The sequence below is a fragment of the Arabidopsis thaliana genome (assembly GCF_000001735.4).
Source record: "Arabidopsis thaliana chromosome 1 sequence".
Classification (NCBI taxonomy): domain Eukaryota; kingdom Viridiplantae; phylum Streptophyta; class Magnoliopsida; order Brassicales; family Brassicaceae; genus Arabidopsis; species Arabidopsis thaliana.
This window is the reverse complement of record NC_003070.9, coordinates 17171888-17193885: the sequence shown is the minus strand read 5'-3', so window position 1 is coordinate 17193885 and position 21998 is coordinate 17171888. Positions and strand designations below refer to the sequence as shown.

Below are 21998 nucleotides of genomic sequence, written 5' to 3'. Positions count from 1 at the left end.
GTTTTTTTGTATATCTTGTTGTATCATCAAAAGTATAAACTAAAATTTTGTTATATAATATTTTGTGGTTTATTTTATAAATTATTTGTGGTATATTTTGTTATTATTTTTTTTGTTAAAATATGTAATAAATTATTGTTTTTATTTATTTATTTTTTAAAAATGAAAAAAAAAAATAGGTCAACGCCGGTCAACATCGGTCAACGCTAGTCAATACCGAATTATGGTGATCGGAACATCAAAGTATGATGGTTATGGTATTGGCAACATAACTTATGTCAATACTTCGTGTAGTTAAGAAGACATTTTTAAAGTGTGCATGTGTGGCGGTGTGTTGACTTATATTTCGTGTAGCTGATAAACATTTTTTCTTTTGAAATTTATCACATAACAAAATCAACATCAAATAACAAAATCACATTGCATTAGAAAGAAATAACGATTAAGAGATGTAGAAGACATACCTAGAATTGCTGAAAACGATGTTTTCTAAGAGATGGAGGAGATAAACAAATTTGTTTGAAAACTTAAAAGATAATAAACGCAAGGCTAATAATTAAATTAGAGTTTTCAATTATTAACCAAACACGAGCTTACATAATGACATTACATAATGACATGGACTTGCGTCTAGGTAACTTGTACTATTACGATATGGGCTTCGAAATAATTTCGGTCATAGTTTAGAGAGAGTGTGAGAGATCAGAAGTTCCAAAACCAATAAATTTACATATTAAAGGATCAATGAATTAAAAAACAAATAAATAAAATGTGATTCCTCGTGTTTTTCAGTCCAATCGTACACACAATTATAAAATTATATATTTTCCACAGACAAATATGAACCACTCAAGTAAATTAAAGCCACCGACAATGCTTCTTTTCTTCGGGCACCTCCACGTGGCTGCCCCAACAACCCAAAATGCTGCCCGTTGAGCTGTAAAATCACGTTACTCTATACGACATCGTATTGCGCCGACTAAAAAGTTTGTTACTTTTTCTTTTGTTCCTTCCTTCAAACTGTAGTGACGGTGCAATTCTTGGTGATGACTATATGCTTATTAAGATTCTTGTGTTCGAAGTTGATGTCACACTCGATTTTCTTATAGAACTTTGGCTGCACTAACTTCCCCAACACGTATGCTCGTGATCGGACGACAAAGCTGAGCGTCATTGGTACCGGTGCTGGTGGTGCGGGCGGGTCGGGAATAGGGACTGGAGCTCCTTTCTTCTTCTTGGGTTTAGGAAGTGGTGCTGGAGGAGCCGGTGGAAGTAAAGTCGAACCACTTCCATATAATGGAATCTTCTCTCCGATCACATGCACCAACACTGTTCTCTCACTCTTCCTTCCCTGATAAAATTTCTTAACCTGCATTTCATAATCAAACAAACAAACAAACGAAATCAAAACCAATTCAGTCTCATGATTCAAGATTCATATTAGTGTCGATTTCTTCACGCATTCGATATAATTTCTGAATTGGAAGACTTACGGATCCGGAACCGATTTTGATTTGAGAGAAGCTGAGATCAATAGGAGTTGAAGTAACATGAACACCAAAGAAAGTTCCAGTGTTTCGATACAACATTCTCAAAGTCGCGTTCATAGTGATCATATCAGTTCCTACACCACCAGCATCTTGACCAGCTTGGATCTTAAGCGTCTCAAATGTTATACTCTGCAAATTCCAATCACCAAAACCTAAATCATCAGATCTAAATTTGGAAATTCAGAGATCTGAATTGACTTCAAATCAACGAGTGTCTACTTCCAAATTTCTTTAAAGATCTACTAAATTCAAGCTCGAATTAAGCTAACTAGAAGTAGAAACACCAATCTAATTTCAAGATCTGAATCAACTTTACTAAAATTGAAGGAAGAATTTGAATCTAACCTTGACAGTGATCTTAGGTTTCATAGGTTTAGCAGCACCATAGAGAATCAAAGAGAAGAAACCAAAGAGAATAAAGAATCCAACGATAAAAGCCAAAACATAGCAACGACGAGGAACACCACCGTCTCTATCACCATCATCTAACAAACCTTCTTCTTCAATAACCGCACATTCTTTCCACTGTTTCTCACCGCCGTGACCTTTCCGTTTAGAACCATCGTTAGGGTTGACTTTTCTAGATCCAGGCTTTAAAGAGCCAGAGAATCGACTAGAAGATGATTCACGTGAGTGACGACCCATAGATGAGTGAGAATGCGGTGGAGATCCCATCGGACTTAGTACTGGAGTTGAGTGAAACGATGTTGCTGTTTTTTCTCCGTCGTGAGAGTCGCGTGATGGTGATTGGACGTAGTAGACTGGTCTACGTGGAGATCTGGCTGGTGATGATGCTGCGAGGCTTGTTACCTCGGAATCGGTTTTGGCGTGCATTGTTTTCCGATTTGGGAAGGTGAAGGAGCACGAAGCTTTTTTTCTTTCTTTCTTTTTCTCTGAGCTCTGAAAATGGTGGGAGAAGAGGAAAGTGAAATGTTTGTTAAACGATGAGTTTGTCAAATTTTGTGGTTGGGTTTTTGAAGGGTATGGTTTGGTAAATTTACACAAACGCGTACGTCATTAATCAATTTTATAATTATTATTGTCTTTAAAATTAGTCTTAAATTAATATATTTAGTAGTTTTTATATTTTTAGTAAATTTCTCAACTTAAAAATTATTTTCTGAAAAATTGGACAAGAAATCGGTTAGTAATTTGTTTTTTTCATTAAAAAAATACAACATTTTTTAAAAATCAAGCAATTATAAAAAACAAAAAAAATTCGCCCGTAAAACATAAAAATAAACCAAATTTATAACATATTCTAAGATTTTCTAAGTCAATTGATCTAATAGGTAACTATTAAGGCTTTAGCTAGTAACGAATGGTGTTTTTGATATATATAATCAAGCCGATAGAAATCTAGTTATTCGAGAATAAAACCTGCGATTATGTTCTTTCCAAATAACATAAATGAAAGTTTGGAAAGCTAATTTGAGGAATGCCATTATTGAATTGCAACATGGATCTCTAATCCATCTAGCCTCATGTACAATGTACAAATACTTTTCATTCTTTTAGTTGCTTGATAGTTAAGTTTTTCTTTTTATATTTTAGTGTAGTAATTAGAAGAAGAGATATATGGAACTTAAGTAGATGTGTAAAAGAAGTCTTATCTACTTTGGTACCGTTACAAAAATGTGAAGTTCACAATTTCGTCTTTCTATATTACTTCGAAACTGCTAATTAATGTTAACAAGAAAGAATGATATTTTATTTTGATAAACGACATTAACTAAAATAAATTATAAATTGTCGGTCATTGTTGAGATGGCAAATCACAAAGAGTCATTGTTGGTATATTAAAATTTTATTATTGAGAATATGATCTCTAGTTTTATTTTAAAAGATTGCAAATGGCTCCGTTTGTTAAACATTGAATAGTGTAAGATATTTTAAAGTTATAAAAACAGCTTTAGTTGTTGTGTATCTTTCATATGATACTTAAACTACTATCATGAGTACTAATGCATTTGCTAATGTAAAATGAACGAATTAACCTTATAATCATCCATTATTACTCATCCGAATTCTCTTATTCTACCGACAAACAAGAAAAAGTCAGAAAACTATATAATTATCAATTTTTCAAAGAAGAGAAAAAATTTGAAGCACCGACAAATATAACAAGAAAATCTGAAAACATGACTTTCTATTGTACTTAATTTAATGGTTATTTACTTAATTTAATTTCTGGTTGATATATTTAAAATAAGAAAGTAGTGAATATGATTAGATAGTTTTAAGATTACACATAGAAACATGTATGATCACAATTAACTCAAAAACTTTATTATCAAAAAAAAAACTCAAAAACTTTAATAATACAATTATACCTTCTAAGATGATTTCAAAATTCAGAAATCAATACTCAAATTTGAGAAAGTCAACAGAAAAAAATAATTCATTGCAAGAATATTTAAAAATTGTGAGATGTTTCTATTAGTTGAAGCTAATATAACTAATCACTTGCAAATTTCAACTAAAGAACGTTTTAACCTAATTAAAAAGTATATTTTAAAGTTAATTAACTAGTAAAATTTTGATATAATTAATCTTTGTTTTGGCCTAAGTTATTAACGAAAAGTAGGTTTATTTATTTCTAGTAAGTGGAGAGTTTCCATGGAAGAAGCAAAGAACAAAGAGTATTATTCTGTTTCTATGACAGTGGAAGGTAGAAGACTACAGCCACGGTCCAGTTGGCGGTGCACAGCTTCCTTTTGTCCTGTCCCTTTTTGTCTCAATTTTCCAAAATATATTATTTACTCATTGTCTCGTTTATTCATGTATCATTTAAAGATTAATATAATAATAATTAATAATTAACATTATTTGTTTTTAGTGTGTAAAAATATAATTAAATATTTTATATAAATACCTAAATAATTCATATCATTAACTTAAGTAGAAACTGTAATATTATGTGCGGAAAAAAAGACTGTAATATTATACATATTGAAATTTTACGTTGGCGGTACACACCATATTTTTTTTAATTGAATTTTTGATTATATAAATTAGGGGTGAAATAATGGATATCAATACGTTTTTGAAATACTAATATCTGCGGAAACAAAAAATTTTCGAAAACTAAATCACTATACACAAGAAGCACTTGATACAATACATGGCACAAAAAGACCATAACAACTAAGAATTGTGAAACTTAAAAAAAAATGAAAGATCAAACAAAAACTAGAATTGTAGGCAATCGATCCTAAGAACTGAGAAAAATAATGAAGCAAACCAGACCAACGACCATCTCAAAAAATCTGTAAAAGCCGAGTCTTATGTCATTTGTTTAATTCATTTTTAATTCTATATTACACTTAGTGATGGTCTAGACCATCTCGATGGAAAACGCAATGTAAGTGCTAGTTATTAATGATCTACCTATTCTTTGTTTTGTGTATATATCAAATTACTAGGCCCTTTTTCAGGTGTATGGGGAGACTGCCGAGGGGTTTGACACTCTAACTAGGATAGCCAAAGCTTCTGTTGATCCCTTTAAAAACATAATAATACAGCACACATATATTCTTGACGATCCATTTGATGATCTGCCTCAACTCGTTGAAACGATACCAGATACTTTCCTCAAGAGAAAACTGGAGGAAGAGGTGACAGATGACGGGCGACTCGAATATGATTGGGTTCCAACAGATGAAGAATATGTAAGGATGTCAAATGGGCTTTAAGGACCATGGGGTAAACAAATCCAAATTATAATGGTCCGGGTTTGGTCACGCTTAAATTCAAAGCAACCATTATGGGCTAAAAACCCATTTTAGACCGCAAACAAATGGGCGAATCCATATGGATATGGATCGTCCAATAAGCCTTAAAAATAGGGGTAATTAATTTTTGGGGAATTTTTTTCTTTATTTCTTTAAAAATTAGGGTTTACACAGACACTTTCAGTACAAAAAAATACATTTACAGTTTTGGCAAAAAAATGTACTTTTCTGATATGCAGAAAAATGCAATTTTTTTATTTTGTCAAAAAATATGTTTTTGTGGTTTTGACGGAAAATAAAAAATTATATTATTTGGGTTCCCATGGGTTGTCCAATTAGTCATGGTCTATTTAGGTTTGGTTAAGGAGGTCATCAACAAAAATGATGCCCATTCAAGTGTTGTTTACTTGAAACTGTAAGCCGGTTGCTCGCTTTTGATGTTATATCAAATCATGTCTCAATGCTTGACCCTTGTATTGCTATTGCAGATAGAAGATATCCTTGAGGTTGTGGAGGATTCTAGCACTTAGCTTTACATTTGGGGTCTGAATCCTTGAAGCTGTGTCAAATTATGATCTTTGGATATAACATGCATATTTTGGATTACCAGACACTAATACTGATATTAATGTGTTGGAGTCTTCCCACCTCTTCTCTAATCTTGCTTTAGATATTGCTCCTCATGTTCATTATACCATTCAAGGAAAAGAATACAATATGAGATATTACTTGGCTGATGGTATTTATCCAAAATGGTTAACTATAGTGCAAAATATTTACGAATTTGTGACTCAAAAGAAAAAATATTTTGCTGTACAACAAAAAGCATGTAGAAAAGATGTAGAGCGAGCATTCGGAATTCTCCAATCACGTTTTGCTATTATCAAAGGTCCGATTCGTTTTTGGAGAAAAAAATGTGTTGCATGATAATGACTACATGTATAATTTTATGTAATATGATTATCAAAAATAAGCGTAATCAATTAAATAAAAACATATTTTAATTAGTTATCTTTTACGAAAGCAATATTTTAATTAATAACCTTCTACGAAAAAAAAAGAATTTAGTAACTTTTTTAGATAAATTAATGGTGGAAAAAAAAACATGCAACTTCTTATGGACTAGAGGAATGTGAATCAAATATGTCCCTATTTGTCAATGTCACTTGCTATTTCAAATTTTGTATTGATATATCTCCATGAAATGACAAAATAAAATAATCAACGGCAAGTATTAATTTGTCAATATGAGAAAGATTTTTCTAGCATTCACACTTCTATACAGAAAATCATCGAAAATCATCGATGAAGCTGTTAAAAAACAAACTAAGGAGGGGTTATTGATTTATAGATTTATAAGGAATTAGAAATCCAAACAAAAATCGTTTTTTATTCAATCATTGAATTTAAAATTCTAATTAAAATCATGTGTTATTGATTCGATGATTTATAAATACTAATTAAAATTCTTTGTTATTCGTTTAGTCATTTGTTTTTGGATTTGAGAATCCAAATTATGTTTTAAATGGAATTGAATGGATTTGAAAGAGAAAAATAGAAGGATTCAAATCCATGGATAAACACATGTTATTTCAAAATCCATATATCTTGATTTTATAATTAGTAAATATTTTCAAATTCTATATAGATTTACAAATCAATAAACCAATAACACCCCCTAAGACTTCATCATTTCTCATGCATGATTCCAGATCTATCTATCAACAGTTATGTGGAAGACCAATGAAATTATATAATTAATATAATATTTGTTGATTTCTTTTGTGAGAGAGTGAATGATTCCTTATGGTTAAAACAAAGTCTCCTTTGCTTCTTCTTTTGGTTTTGCTTTGGTTTTAAAGGAAAATAACAAACGACATATTAACTTCCCTAGCTATCATCCACCAAAACGTTTTTATCGACAAGAATTAAGTCTGCAAGATTGTTCATACTAAAATGAATGTATGTTTGACGTGTGTATATATATAGAATGATTTATACGTTCAACACCACAACATTCTCACTTATCTTCTCCCCAAAAACAAAATACAAAAGCTCCAAAAGAATATGACAGGCTTATACTCATCAATGAGCTTTTTTCTTCGTACCATTGTTCTTCTTTTCTCCACTTCAAGTTTTTGCAACACTTTTGCTTCTCTTACACAAGACTCATGCCATCCCGACCAAAGAGATGCGCTTCTCGAGTTCAAGAATGAATTCAAGATTTGGTATCCCAATGGTTTTCTTGATATTGATGGTGTTCTAATGGATGTTACCTCTTATCCGAAGACGAAATCATGGACAAAAAACAGTGATTGTTGCTATTGGGACGGTATCACTTGCGATACCAAGTCGGGCAAGGTGACCGGGCTAGACCTTAGTTGCAGCTGTCTTCATGGCCGGCTCGAACCTAATAGTAGTCTTTTTAGACTACAACATCTCCAAAGTGTGAACCTTGCTTACAACAATTTCACCAACTCTCCCATCCCAGCTGAGTTCAGCAAATTCATGAGGTTAGAAAGACTTAACCTCTCACGGTCTTCATTTTCAGGTCATATTTCAATCAAACTTCTTCAGCTAACCAATTTGGTGTCTCTTGATCTTTCTTCTTCTTTTCCGTATTCTCCAAGTTCTTTGTCCATTGAAAAACCATTATTTCTCCATCTACTTGCACTGAACTTCATGAACCTTAGAGAGCTAGATATGAGCTCCGTAGACATTTCTTCAGCAATCCCCATTGAGTTTTCATACATGTGGTCTCTAAGATCACTTACTCTTAAGGGCTGCAACCTCTTAGGAAGATTTCCAAACAGTGTTCTTCTCATACCAAACCTAGAATCCATTAGCTTGGACCACAATCTGAATCTAGAAGGCAGTCTTCCCAATTTTCTTAGAAACAACTCTTTGCTAAAGTTGAGCATTTACAACACTTCTTTTTCAGGTACTATACCTAACTCTATCAGCAACCTCAAACATTTGACTTCTTTAAAACTTCAACAATCCGCTTTCTCCGGGAGGATTCCATCTTCACTTCGGAGCCTTTCCCATCTCTCAAATCTTGTTCTTTCCGAAAACAATTTCGTTGGCGAAATCCCATCTTCAGTTAGTAATCTTAAACAACTTACCCTTTTCGATGTTTCAGATAACAACCTTAACGGAAACTTTCCATCCTCTCTGCTCAATTTGAACCAACTACGCTATATTGATATATGTTCCAATCATTTCACTGGTTTCCTTCCACCTACCATTAGCCAACTCTCCAACTTAGAGTTCTTTTCTGCCTGTGATAATTCTTTCACTGGATCTATCCCTTCATCTTTATTCAACATTTCTTCATTGACCACCCTTGGTTTGAGTTATAACCAACTCAATGACACCACCAATATAAAGAATATCTCTTTGTTACATAATCTACAAAGATTATTACTTGACAACAACAATTTCAAGGCAAGTCAAGTTGACTTAGATGTCTTCTTGTCTCTTAAGCGTCTAGTCTCATTAGCTCTCTCAGGAATCCCTCTTTCAACAACAAACATCACTTCTGATTCAGAGTTTTCATCGCATTTGGAATACTTAGAATTGTCAGGCTGCAACATCATTGAGTTCCCTGAGTTTATAAGAAACCAAAGAAATCTATCTTCTATAGACCTTTCCAACAACAATATCAAAGGTCAAGTACCAAACTGGTTATGGAGACTACCAGAGTTGTCTACTGTGGATCTTTCGAACAACTCTCTCATCGGTTTCAACGGATCTTTAAAAGCTCTAAGTGGAAGTAAGATCGTGATGTTAGATCTTAGTTCCAATGCTTTTCAAGGACCACTCTTCATGCCACCCCGAGGCATCCAATATTTTCTTGGCTCTTACAATAACTTCACCGGATATATACCTCCCTCAATATGTGGACTAGCTAATCCACTTATCCTAGACCTATCAAACAACAATCTCCACGGCTTGATTCCTCGGTGTTTGGAGGCTCAGATGAGTTCTCTTTCAGTTCTGAATCTCCGTAACAATAGCCTCGATGGAAGTCTTCCTAATATATTTATGAACGCCAAGGTGTTAAGTTCACTTGACGTCAGTCACAACACTTTGGAGGGAAAGCTTCCCGCTTCTCTTGCCGGTTGCTCTGCTCTAGAGATTCTAAACGTGGAAAGCAACAATATCAACGATACTTTCCCGTTCTGGTTGAATTCTTTGCCGAAGCTACAAGTTCTTGTTCTCCGCTCTAATAACTTCCGTGGCACGTTACACAATGTTGATGGGGTTTGGTTTGGATTTCCTCTGTTACGAATCACTGATGTATCACACAACGACTTCGTCGGAACATTACCATCTGATTACTTCATGAATTGGACTGCGATCTCGAAGAGTGAAACAGAGCTGCAATACATTGGAGATCCTGAAGACTATGGCTACTACACTTCACTTGTCTTGATGAATAAAGGAGTATCAATGGAGATGCAACGTATCCTCACAAAATACACTGTCATTGATTTTGCTGGAAATAAGATCCAAGGAAAAATTCCAGAATCTGTTGGTATCTTGAAAGAACTTCATGTTCTTAATCTTTCGAGCAATGCTTTCACGGGCCACATCCCATCTTCTTTGGCAAACCTGACGAATCTGGAGTCACTAGACATATCCCAAAACAAGATTGGTGGTGAGATTCCTCCAGAACTCGGGACTCTCTCTTCTCTTGAGTGGATAAATGTTTCACATAATCAGCTAGTAGGTTCCATACCACAAGGCACACAGTTTCATCGACAGAATTGCTCCTCTTACGAGGGAAACCCCGGAATATACGGATCTTCTCTTAAGGATGTTTGTGGAGATATCCACGCGCCTAGACCACCACAAGCCGTACTGCCTCATTCATCATCATCATCATCAGAAGAAGATGAATTGATAAGTTGGATAGCAGCATGTTTAGGTTTTGCACCTGGAATGGTATTTGGTCTTACGATGGGATACATAATGACTTCACACAAGCATGAGTGGTTCATGGATACTTTTGGCCGAAGAAAAGGCCGGAGCACGAGAACTCGTTAGCTCTCAATCATCGATCACACTCTGTTAAGTAATTATTGTTCTGCTAAATGAAGTTGTTGTATACTTTTATTTATCATCAAGAGAGAAAACCCATGACGGATCTAAGTTTTATGTATAACATTTTCATTATGGTCATTAATCAATTATAACATTCGCCTATGTAAATTCATATATTTCGTTTCTAGACTAAATCAGCATTAAATGTAAATAAAATTAAACAAACATTAGAAAACGAGAGGCGTGGCCTCCACGCCCTAGTAGTAAACTCCGTTATTCCCTTTTTCTAATTTTCAAATCTTTTGTCTGATGATAATTTTCGAAAACTTTCTTCTCATTGTTCATCTCCATTTTAAGACAACGTACATTGGTTTGATCTGATCTATCTAAAGATTAGTGTCTCCCAGAAGATTCGTCTCACATTTTTTTTTTATGAAGGTACGACGTTAAATCTAATGAATCCTCTTTGGATCATACTAATCTTTAAGTTTTTGATTTAGCTAATGCAATGATCATTAATTATCTGATTATAAGAAACGTTAATCAATGATTTTTTTTTTAATTGCAGTTCTGTTTGTGAGATTCTGTGACAATGATGGATGATGATCATAAAGTTTCCAATGACATTAGTTTACTTCCTGATCTTAATTTCGATTCTTCCTCGCCTTTTACTAGTATCGAATTCGATTCATCGATTTGTGATCTCCTAAACTTGGAAACCGGTGGAGATACACCAAATCTTATACCTGACCATAATCCGTTTTTTGATTCTTTCGATGGACTTCAAGAAGAAGAAGAAGATTCACATTTTGTTGTTGAACCAGAGTCTCCAAAGGTGTATATTGCACCAAGAGTCATGATAAACCATCAAGACTCGTTTTCGCTAGACTCTCGAAACGATGAATATATCGAAGATGTAAAGATATTGCCTGGCTCACCTGGAGGAATTCAAGATCTTGGTCTTTCACGTCTTAAAGTTCCTGGCTCACCAAGAGCTTTTGTGCATCCGAGATCATCTGGATCCCCGCGTTTCGTGTCACCGACAAGTCCTGTCTTGATCGATACCGCTGCACCGTTTGAATCGGTCAAGGAAGCGGTTTCTAAGTTTGGTGGAATCACAGATTGGAAAGCACATAAAATCCAAACAATAGAGGTACAAAAAGTGTTTTTTCCTACATTTTCATTTCTTAGTCAGGCCGGTCTTGTTCTTAGTCTTGTGTTTTATAATTGTCTCTAGAGACGGAAGACGGTGGATCAAGAGCTTGAGAAGATACAAGAAGATATGCCTGACTACAAGAAACAAGCAGTTGTAGCGGAAGAAGCAAAGCATCAGGTGGTGATGGAGCTTGAGAGGACAAGGAATGTCGTCGAAGAGCTAAAACTGGAGCTAGAAAAGGCTGAAAAAGAAGAGCAACAAGCGAAACAAGATTCTGATCTCGCGAAGCTGCGTGTGGAAGAAATGGAGCAAGGGATAGCTGGTGAGGTAAGTGTTGCAGCGAAATCGCAGCTCGAGGTGGCTAAAGCGAGGCATTTGTCAGCGGTGTCTGAGCTAGGAACCATAAGAGAAGAGATAGAAATGGTGTCCAATGAGTATGAATCTCTTTTGACGGAGAAAGATTTGGCTGCTAAAAAAGCAGAGGACTCTGTTTTGAAAGCTAAAGATGTAGAGAAACAAATGGAGGGTTTGACTATGGAGGTCATTGCAACCAAGCAGTTATTGGAGTTAGCTCATGCGACTCATCTTGAAGCTCAAGAAAAGAAACTCGATGCAGCCATGGCTCGAGACCAGGACGTTTATAACCAGGAGAAGGAACTCAAAATGGTGGAAGATGAGATTAAGAGGTTTAGACAAGATATTGATGCGGCAGATGATGTCAAAACAAAACTAAAGACTGCTTCTGCACTTCAACAAGATTTGAGAGCCGAGATAGCTGCTTACAAAGACTCAAACATGGGAAAGAGAAACAACAGTGACATACAAGCAGCGGTTGATTCTGCTAGGAAGGAGCTTGAAGAAGTTATATCCAACATAGAGAAAGCAAATTCCGAGGTGAAAACTTTGAAGATAATTGTCGGATCATTGCAGTCTGAACTCGCGAGAGAGAAGCATGATTTATCGGAAACAAGACAGAGAAACAGAGAAGACACAAGAGAGGAGAAATGCACAGAGATAGCTAAGAAGTTGCAAGAAGCTAGCAGGGAGGCAGAGGAGGCAAAGTCACTTGCGATAGCTGCTCGAGAGGAGCTAAGAAAGGCGAAGGAAGAGTCCGATGAAGCGAAAACAGGACTCTCTGCGGTAGAAAGACAGTTAATGGAGTCGAAAAAGGAAATGGAAGCTTCAAGAGCTTCTGAGAAGTTAGCTTTAGCTGCAATAAAAGCATTGCAAGAGACTGAATATGCTAACAAAATCGAAGACATTAGTAGTTCTCCAAAAAGCATAATAATTTCAGTGGAGGAATATTATGAGCTAAGCAAGCAAGCACATGAGGTAGAAGAGGCAGCTAATAGAAAACTAGCGGAGATCGTCTCCAAAATCGAGGTGGCTAAGGAAGAGGAATCAAGAATCTTGGAAAATCTAGAGGAAGTGAGTAGAGAAACAGCTATAAGAAAGGTAGAGCTAAAAGAAGCAATGACAAAAGTTGAGAAAGCTAGAGATGGGAAGGTTGGTATGGATCACGAGTTGCGAAAATGGAGGTCGGATAACGGGAATAGAAGCCCCGAGGGAGGAAATAAGGAGAACTTAAGCAAGTCTAAATCGGCTTTGCATCAACCAACAACGTTTACATTTGGTGAACAAGCAAGCAGTAGTAATGTGACCCCACAAGCAAGCAGTAGTAATGTGACTCCTGAAACTGAAACAAAAAAGAAAAAGAAGAGGTTCTCTCTGTTACCAAAAGTCTTCATGTTCTTGTCAAGGAAGAAGTCATCCAACAAGTAAGTTTCTTACAGGTAGGTTTTATTGTTATTTTCTCGAGATATTCGATTTGTATGTTGAGAGAGAACAGTGAACTTTTAAGTTTGTTGATTAGAACAGATTTGTTGTACTCTTAAATGAAATAAAGGTATTGATACACTTGTCGAATAATCGAATTTTTCATTACAAAAGAATGTACCTAAGATGTAGAGGTGAAGAGGGTTTGAATGATGGTCTTATGCCATGGATTAGAGAGATGCTCAACAAGGTTATCAATAGGGCCAGTGTGAGTCACAGAGGCTTGAACAAAGAACCCGAGCATCGCCATCATCGCTAGACGACCTGTTAAAAAAAACAATCAATCAATGTCCCACAAAGAGAGTTTTATGAGTAAGTAACCAAACCAAAGTAAGTCTAGTACCGTTCTTGATCTCCTTAAGCTTCCAGTCATGAGCATTTTGAACATCCTTAGCAAGGCCTAATGGGTTTAAAAGCGGTCCTCCGGGATATCCAGGCTCGAGCCCCTCGAGTGCTGCTTCAAGTCCAAAGAAAAACGATCCTTCTTTGGCTTGTGATCCCGGAGAGACAAAATCCATATACCTTTTAGTCTCAGCAAACCTTGTGAAGAAAACAAAACAGAACCATTCTAAGCTTTTGTTGGTTAACAATAAAGATAGATAATGAGTTTGATTCATTACCCCATAAGTAGAAACTGTACAACTATGAGAGTTTTTGTACTAGCAAAATCAAATTTCACAGCTCCAGCTTCATACCAAACCGGTAAATTACGAATCCCTGTGGTCCGAAGGAGCTAATGCAACAAAAACAAAGCTCTAAGTTAGTCATATTTGGAGCCATTTTCAACATTTAAGTAAATGATTAAGATTAGTGATTACATCAGTGAAGAGTATTCCTGCAACACCGAGCATAGCGAAACGAGAGTGAACAAGCTCTGCTTGAACATACCACTTCAAGCTTTCCGGATCCTCTCCTAACCCGAGTGGGTCAAACCCGTAATCTCCAGCTAAACTTTATTTCAAGAACACAACAAGAGATTAGTATATTAGTCCTTTTTGCAAATGGGAGGCAAAAGGAACTCACTTTCCATCAAGATAAGGAGGAGGGTTTAGTCCAGGTAGCCACGTGGCACGTTCAACAGCCACCGTTGGGTTGATGCCTCCTCCTGCGGCTTTGACGGATGAGATTCTTCTTGTGATGACGGATGAAGCGTCACGACGATGGTGAAGAAATCCTCCGGTGATGCCTCCACGTAAAACTACGGCCATTTTGCTCTGTTTTATTTTTTTTTGCTTACGTTTTTGTTCTGTTCTGACTCTGTTTATTTGTTATCGGCAAGTTGTGAAGTAACGTGATCCACGTAAACTAGTCATTTTTTTCATTTCTTGTATTCATATTATTATTATTATTTTTTCTCATTTTGATAAAAAATATGATTTTTTTTTATATTATCATATCACCTAAGCCTGGGAATTCGGGTATTCAGTTCGGTTCCGATTCTTTCGGTTCGGTTGGTTTAGAATCCATATATGAACCGAAACAGTTTCAATTCGGTTTGGGTTTGGTTCTGGTTCTTTCGGTTTCGGTTTTGAAGTTTAGGATCCATTCAGATATTTTATTTCGTATTTTTCTGATATTTCAGATATTTTGAGTATTTTCGAATAGTTTCGAGTATTTTTCGGATTTTGGTATTTTTATATATTTTTCGAGTAAATTTTGGTATTTTAGATATTTTTGATTATTTGATCTAAAAATAATTAATACTTATAATCATATTTCAAATATTTCAGATAACCAAAATATTTCGATTTGGTTCGGGTACGGTTCCGATTATTTTGATTCAAAAATTTAGGATCCATTTGAGTATTCTATCATTTCGGTTCGGGTTCAGTTCTTTTTGTTTTAGTTCTGATTCAGTTCTTTCGGTTCGGTTATTATGGCCATGCCTAATATCACCAATATTATTGAAGCCCTAAACTTATAGCAATCTATATTGCAAAGAATCAGCCTTGTGGAACAAAACAAAGAATTGAATCATGAAAGAAGATGAGTCTCTACTTTCAAATCAAATATTATATTTGGTTTTCATGCACCAAAAAAAAAAATATATGAAGAAAAATAAAATTATAAAGAAAAATGATTATATCCGTGAAATATTTTAAGATTAAAAAGAAAATTCAAGACATATAAATTAAAGAGAAGAAACTAAACATTAACAACTCTGAGGAGTGGTTGATTCAAATAGTCCCAGTGATCTCTTAAAGCTTTAAATAGTTGGGGTAGACATAATGCATAAAGAGCTTCAATGAAAGCGGCAAAGACCCATAACAACGATGGGATACCAAACCATAGAGCCAAACTTGGAGAGATAGAATAGAGGAGGTGAAGGAGAACACTCAAGCCAAAGATGTGACCAATGCGTCCACATATGTACATGTCATAACCTTCAACAGCAGTCATTGCCATGCACCACCCCATGAAACTCATCATGCCGCACACTAAGTACATTAGTAAGCAAACCGTCAAAGATGATTCATCTGCGGTTAAGGGAATCTTGTGGTGTGTCATATACAAGTTCGCTGCAATGTTGAGGATTTTGAGGATGCAAGTCATCACGATATCGTATTGTAGGTTCTTGTTCGTCCTTCATTAACAAATTAGAAGAAAAAAAATTAAATTAGTGAATCATGAGAATTAATTTTGTTCTCTAGTAATGAATCGATAAGAAAATCGACTTTGATATTACCACCAAATACGGAAGAGGCTAGTAGATTCATAGACAGGCTTCTTAGCATCATCAACCATAGTAGTAGTCATGGCTTCTTCACAAATTAATGTACAATCGCACAAACTTATTATTATTATACCAAGCCGGATTGTGAAATTTTCTTTTCCTTCGTTGGATACATATTAATTTCTCGAGTTCTATTCCAAGGCCCAGTGGGATGAATACAAATGGAAAACTCTATTGTGCTTACCTTTTTCTTTGTCTGCAATCAATTTTGATATTTAATCAAATATTTGAAAATCTTCCAAAACTTGCAATATTGCATGATTTATTTAGAAAGAAAATTCTAGAAGAATACACCAAATATTTTCTGATTATTGTATGTTCCTTTTATTTTAAGTACATAAATCTTTTTGATTCAAAAGATCAGTACACAATCTAATTATTATTTTTTATAGTAATTATTTTTTACAAAATTTATATCCACTAAACACTTTTTAATATCAATGATAAAATATATTAAACTTTCAAAAACTTCCAAAAATAATGGCGTATAAGGCCATATATTGGAGAGATGCTCGAAAAGATTATCGATTGTTGTGCAGAATCTAACACCTCCGACAATATCGACCTGAATCAAACTTTATTTCAAGAACATAAAAAGATCAAATCTTTTTCTTTTGTGCAAATGGGAGGCAAAAGGAACTTACTTTCCATCAAGATAAGGAGGAGGGTTGAGGCAAGTAGGCACGTATAGCACGTTCAATGAACATTGACAAAGCTGTAGTATCTAAAATTGTTTATATTTTCACAGAGTTGAGTTATACCCTAAGTACAAATCAGTGGTTCCAATTGAAAAATTATGTTGTACCAATTTCACAATTTAATTACATCAAAGTAACAATTCTGATGTACCAATTAAACTACTCGTATTAAATAAACTAATTGTGTATTTACAAACGAACAATTGTCACATTTAAACTAGCTGTTTAAATGTTTTTATAGTTTCATATTACTTTGCTTTTTTTTCCATTTGTTTTTAATTCATCGAAGCCATTGATTCGAATTTAGTTGGGTATAATCTTGATCAGTAATTTAAACCGTTGCAGACTAGGGTGTTGTTGAACCGGATTTTTCCTTTGCTGGGGGAATCAACTATACAAACAAAAAACCCATTTTCCTAAAACCCTCGTCGTCCCTACAAAGCCTATGGCGAGGTTTCCGACTTCTCCGGCGCCTAACCGCCTCTTGAGGCTCTTCTCTTCCAACAAACGGTCGTCATCTCCTACTGCCGCGCTTTTAACCGGAGATTTTCAGCTGATTCGTCATTTCTCCGCCGGAACCGCTGCTCGTGTTGCCAAGGATGAGAAGGAACCATGGTGGAAAGAATCCATGGACAAGCTTCGCAACATCGGGATCTCAGCTCATATAGACTCTGGAAAGACTACGTTGACTGAACGTGTTCTCTTCTATACCGGTCGGATCCATGAGATCCACGAAGTCAGAGGTAGAGATGGCGTCGGCGCTAAAATGGATTCCATGGACTTAGAACGAGAGAAAGGTATCACCATCCAATCAGCCGCTACCTACTGTACTTGGAAGGATTACAAGGTGAGCAGATAGATAGATAGAGATCTTTCTTAATTAATCCTATTGAATTGAGCTTTGAAATGAACAGGTTAATATAATTGATACTCCTGGTCATGTTGACTTCACCATTGAAGTGGAGAGGGCTTTACGTGTACTAGACGGTGCGATTCTAGTCCTGTGCAGTGTTGGTGGTGTACAGAGTCAGTCTATTACGGTTGATAGGCAAATGAGGAGATATGAAGTCCCGAGAGTTGCGTTTATTAACAAGCTTGATAGGATGGGAGCAGATCCATGGAAAGTCTTGAACCAAGTGTGTAAAAGTACTATCATCCATGGATAGATATTGAATGAGTTTGATCAGTTATAGGTTATAACTTCTTTATTTATTTATTTTTACTTCACTAGGCAAGAGCTAAGCTTCGACATCATAGTGCAGCTGTGCAAGTGCCCATTGGTCTAGAAGAAAATTTTCAGGGTCTTATAGACCTTATTCATGTCAAAGCTTATTTCTTTCATGGATCAAGCGGGTTTGTGTTACAATGCATTTTTTTAGAATTTGCTTTATGTTGTAGTTGGGTATGTGTATATGTGGTGACATTTTAAGTTTCTATAAATTGCAGTGAGAATGTTGTGGCTGGTGATATTCCTGCTGATATGGAAGGTTTGGTTGCGGAGAAGAGGCGAGAATTGATAGAGACAGTCTCTGAAGTTGATGATGTACTCGCCGAGAAATTTCTGAATGATGAACCTGTATCTGCTTCTGAGCTTGAGGTTTGTTCTTTTTCATTTGTTTTGAAAGCAAATTCTTTGCATGAAACATATGAAACTGTTCCTGCAACTTACGATGTTTTGTTAGTTGATTTCACTTAACAGATATCAATCCTGAGGGACTGTTGAACATGTGGGTTTTAGCTTGCCTTAGTCATTGTCTTAAAATCTTAGTGTTATCTTTCATTTCTAGCGTCCAAGAATTGCCACGTTTAGATATTATTACTCTTTTACTAGCATTTTGTTACTTTAACTTTTGTGGTCTGCTGTTTATATGTGCAGGAAGCTATTCGTAGAGCTACCATAGCACAAACGTTTGTTCCTGTATTTATGGGTAGTGCATTCAAAAACAAGGTAATTGATTCTTGGAATCCAAAGATGATATATATGCGCAAGTTTGGATGACATATTCACTTGCGTTTCTCCTTGTCCTCTTGTGTCTGTATTAAAAAGTTTTCAACAACTTTTTTTAATCTGCAGGGAGTACAACCTCTACTAGATGGTGTTGTCAGTTTTCTCCCTTCTCCAAATGAAGTCAATAACTATGCTCTTGACCAGAATAATAATGAAGAGAGGGTACTCAATTTGTAATTTTGTTTTACTGGAGAAAATGTACTGGTTCTAAAGAATTGAATTTCAGGTCACCTTGACTGGATCTCCAGATGGACCTCTTGTGGCGCTGGCTTTCAAATTAGAGGAGGGTCGTTTTGGTCAACTGACATATTTGAGGTAAATGTTAAATCTCCCTCTTGATTATATTGCTGTGTTTACTGAATATTAAAAGTATTTTGTGCCCTTCTGTCATGCATCATGAATTGGTGAATGCTGAATGCTAACTCATGTTGTTGTTTTTTATGAAGAGTTTACGAAGGTGTGATTAAGAAAGGTGATTTTATCATAAATGTCAACACTGGGAAGAGAATTAAGGTTAGTTCTTGACGCCATGAAGTCCATAAAGTTATACCAAAGTACACTAAGTATGTATAGTTTTCTACTTGTCCCTCACCTGTCATGAATACTTTTTTCATAGAAGCAAATGTCTGAAAGTCAGACCACTTTGTCATATTTTTTTTCTCAAGCCAAGTAGTGCATGTGATGTTTGATTTTGCCTAAAGGTTATTCAATGTTTCTTGGTGTAGGTTCCACGCTTGGTCCGTATGCATTCAAATGATATGGAGGTTAGTTGAAGTTTATTTTTCTCCTTAAGATTCCATTATGGTAGCTCCGTGGTGGCAACTCTAGTGCCATGTGGCTGAATTCTATTTTTTTAATTCTATTTTCAGGATATTCAAGAGGCACATGCTGGACAAATCGTAGCTGTGTTTGGTATTGAGTGTGCATCAGGTACAGTAAAATATTCTTGTGTACTTGGTTCGAACTTAACATAATTTGCTTCTCTAGGGATGAAAGTCTGATATTGTGTTTCTTGTTGGGTCACTTTTCCTAAATCAGGTGATACATTTACGGATGGATCAGTCAAGTACACGATGACATCGATGAACGTTCCTGAACCTGTTATGTCCTTAGCTGTTCAACCGGTTTCAAAAGATTCTGGAGGACAGGTAACTTATGTGAACTTTGAAGCTGAAACAACAACATATTTTTCCTTTAATCTGGTTTTACGAAATTTGCAACTGAAATCTATTTTCCGGTGTTAGTTCTCGAAAGCACTGAATCGATTCCAGAAAGAGGATCCTACTTTCCGTGTGGGTTTGGATCCCGAGAGTGGCCAGGTATCATCTAAAAACTCTTTTGCTTCTCAGCACCACTCTCTTAATTCACCCCATTAGTATTTAACATTGAGGATTCTTCCATTTATCCGTAATGGGACAGACGATTATTTCTGGTATGGGGGAATTGCATTTGGACATCTATGTTGAACGCATGCGGAGAGAATATAAGGTACCTGACTTTTAAACCTTCACAATGTTCTTCTCAACCAAACTCTTATTTTCTACTTAATTTTGGAAATATCAAATAGGTTGATGCGACTGTGGGCAAACCCCGTGTCAATTTTAGGGAGACTATTACCCAGCGCGCTGAGTTTGATTATTTACATAAGAAGCAAAGTGGAGGAGCTGGTCAATACGGTAGAGTTACAGGGTGAGTATCAAAAATTTAAAGACCCTAAATGATGTCGACAAAAAAAAAAGATCCATGCTAAACCATTCCTAACGATGTCTGGTTAAATTGATATCATTGTTAGGTACGTGGAACCGCTACCACCAGGCTCTAAAGAGAAATTTGAGTTTGAAAACATGATTGTTGGACAAGCAATTCCGTCGGGTTTTATTCCAGCAATTGAGAAAGGTTTCAAAGAAGCTGCAAACTCGTGAGTGATCTTCGTCTCTCAATTTCTCGTTTTCCTCTTGATTTATTTGAGGAAATGTTGTTGTAAGTGACAGTGAAACCCCCTATTCCATTGCAGGGGCTCACTAATTGGTCACCCTGTAGAAAATCTCAGAATAGTATTGACAGATGGAGCTTCACACGCTGTAGATTCCAGTGAACTTGCGTTTAAAATGGCTGCAATATACGCATTCAGACTGTGTTACACAGCAGCTAGACCGGTGATTCTAGAACCTGTTATGCTGGTTGAGTTGAAAGTACCAACAGAGTTTCAGGGCACTGTTGCTGGTGACATCAACAAGTAAACTCTAAAACCCTTTAACATGCCCTTTTTTACTCCTATTCATGTTAGTATAATAACTCCAACTTGTTTCATTTTCAGGAGGAAAGGTATAATCGTTGGAAACGATCAAGAGGGTGACGATTCAGTAATCACTGCTAATGTAAGAACCAATTTAGAAAGCAAAGTTTCCTCTATCAACAGTAATTCACAACATGTAATTATGTGTGTGTTTAACAGGTGCCTTTGAACAACATGTTTGGCTACTCCACTTCTCTCCGGTCCATGACACAAGGCAAAGGAGAATTCACGATGGAATACAAAGAACATTCTGCTGTGTCCAATGAAGTCCAGGCTCAGCTCGTCAATGCTTACAGCGCCAGCAAAGCTACTGAATAAACAAGCCATTGAATCAAAATATTATGGTTTGTTTTCTCATAATGTTCATTTACAACATTTATTTATACGGTTCACAACCAACAAAATCACTCAACATAAAAATGCGTGATGGGCTATGTCAGAAAATCACTTATGTTTACTGGGCCATTATGGTCACTCATCATAATAGTGGAACGATTAGCTGTAGAGTATACACTCCCAAGAACAGTTCAAATACTATCTCCAACTGTTTGCAAGGCGATACGAAATTTTGGTATTTTTAATGGATTTGTTGATGCATTTGATGGAACACATGTACTTGTTATGGTGACACTAGCTCAAGATGGTCTCTGATTTATAAACCGAAAGAGAATTGCAAGCTTCAAGGTTCGATCGATATATGATTTTGATATGCTTATCATATATTGATTTGTCATGATGGTAGGATCTGCCTATGATGTCTTGGCTGTATACAATGTTTTCGATACCTCTAGAAAGTAAGTATATCTTGCAGATTCTAGATATGCTAATAATCACATATATTTAGCTTCACACTAAAAAAAATATAATAACGGCACATAATATCATCTTCAAGAGTATTTTAACGGTGAACCCTCTCGAAACAATAAAGAAATGTATA

The 21998-nt window shown here is 35.7% G+C and overlaps 6 protein-coding genes across 10 annotated transcripts; 3 read left to right on the top strand and 3 right to left on the bottom strand.

Annotated features, from left to right (window-relative positions):
* Window positions 1–571: 571 nt before the first annotated feature.
* Window positions 572–2524, bottom strand: AT1G45688 (uncharacterized protein). 2 transcript variants are annotated; one of them, NM_103600.5, is made up of 3 exons: window positions 1896–2524; window positions 1494–1679; window positions 572–1369 (listed from the first exon to the last, which is right to left on the bottom strand). In NM_103600.5, exons 1-3 carry the CDS (start codon window positions 2382–2384, stop codon window positions 1016–1018), a joined length of 1029 nt encoding a protein of 342 aa, NP_564495.1. In that variant the 5' UTR covers window positions 2385–2524; the 3' UTR covers window positions 572–1015. The 2 variants fall into 2 exon arrangements, with proteins under 2 accessions (NP_564495.1, NP_973982.1); NM_202253.1 differs by having other exon boundaries at window positions 728–1679; window positions 1896–2482.
* A 4759-nt stretch (window positions 2525–7283) lies between these two features.
* On the top strand, window positions 7284–10539 carry RLP6 (receptor like protein 6). The gene has a single exon (NM_103599.2). It carries the CDS (start codon window positions 7352–7354, stop codon window positions 10334–10336), a length of 2985 nt encoding a protein of 994 aa, NP_175139.1. The 5' UTR covers window positions 7284–7351; the 3' UTR covers window positions 10337–10539.
* Window positions 10540–10648: 109 nt separating this feature from the next.
* AT1G45545 (WEAK CHLOROPLAST MOVEMENT UNDER BLUE LIGHT-like protein (DUF827)) lies at window positions 10649–13271 on the top strand (the record flags this gene model as incomplete). 2 transcript variants are annotated; one of them, NM_001333263.1, is made up of 3 exons in its annotated part: window positions 10649–10771; window positions 10902–11486; window positions 11571–13271. In NM_001333263.1, the coding sequence occupies 2 exons, from the start codon at window positions 10926–10928 to the stop codon at window positions 13269–13271; spliced, it is 2262 nt and encodes a 753-aa protein (NP_001322527.1). The 2 variants fall into 2 exon arrangements, with proteins under 2 accessions (NP_001322527.1, NP_175138.1); NM_103598.1 differs by lacking the exon at window positions 10649–10771 and having other exon boundaries at window positions 10929–11486.
* Lhca5 (photosystem I light harvesting complex protein 5) lies at window positions 13080–14636 on the bottom strand. 2 transcript variants are annotated; one of them, NM_179447.2, is made up of 6 exons: window positions 14349–14636; window positions 14144–14276; window positions 13946–14058; window positions 13669–13865; window positions 13447–13589; window positions 13080–13185 (listed from the first exon to the last, which is right to left on the bottom strand). In NM_179447.2, the coding sequence occupies exons 1-5, from the start codon at window positions 14531–14533 to the stop codon at window positions 13447–13449; spliced, it is 771 nt and encodes a 256-aa protein (NP_849778.1). In that variant the 5' UTR covers window positions 14534–14636; the 3' UTR covers window positions 13080–13185. The 2 variants fall into 2 exon arrangements, with proteins under 2 accessions (NP_849778.1, NP_175137.1); NM_103597.5 differs by lacking the exon at window positions 13080–13185 and having other exon boundaries at window positions 13356–13589; window positions 14349–14592.
* An 834-nt stretch (window positions 14637–15470) lies between these two features.
* Window positions 15471–16082, bottom strand: AT1G45403 (uncharacterized protein; the record flags this gene model as incomplete). Its single annotated transcript, NM_103596.1, has 2 exons — window positions 15471–15909; window positions 16012–16082. The coding sequence occupies 2 exons, from the start codon at window positions 16080–16082 to the stop codon at window positions 15471–15473; spliced, it is 510 nt and encodes a 169-aa protein (NP_175136.1).
* Window positions 16083–16825: 743 nt separating this feature from the next.
* Window positions 16826–21765, top strand: AT1G45332 (Translation elongation factor EFG/EF2 protein). 2 transcript variants are annotated; one of them, NM_103595.4, is made up of 18 exons: window positions 16826–17604; window positions 17672–17893; window positions 17989–18110; window positions 18204–18354; window positions 18634–18705; window positions 18832–18927; window positions 18992–19080; window positions 19212–19278; window positions 19491–19529; window positions 19635–19695; window positions 19804–19913; window positions 20010–20084; window positions 20185–20253; window positions 20333–20454; window positions 20558–20683; window positions 20780–21001; window positions 21083–21143; window positions 21221–21765. In NM_103595.4, the coding sequence occupies exons 1-18, from the start codon at window positions 17203–17205 to the stop codon at window positions 21377–21379; spliced, it is 2265 nt and encodes a 754-aa protein (NP_175135.1). In that variant the 5' UTR covers window positions 16826–17202; the 3' UTR covers window positions 21380–21765. The 2 variants fall into 2 exon arrangements, with proteins under 2 accessions (NP_175135.1, NP_001321287.1); NM_001333262.1 differs by having other exon boundaries at window positions 17007–17604; window positions 17718–17893; window positions 21221–21649.
* The last annotated feature ends 233 nt before the right edge of the window (window positions 21766–21998 follow it).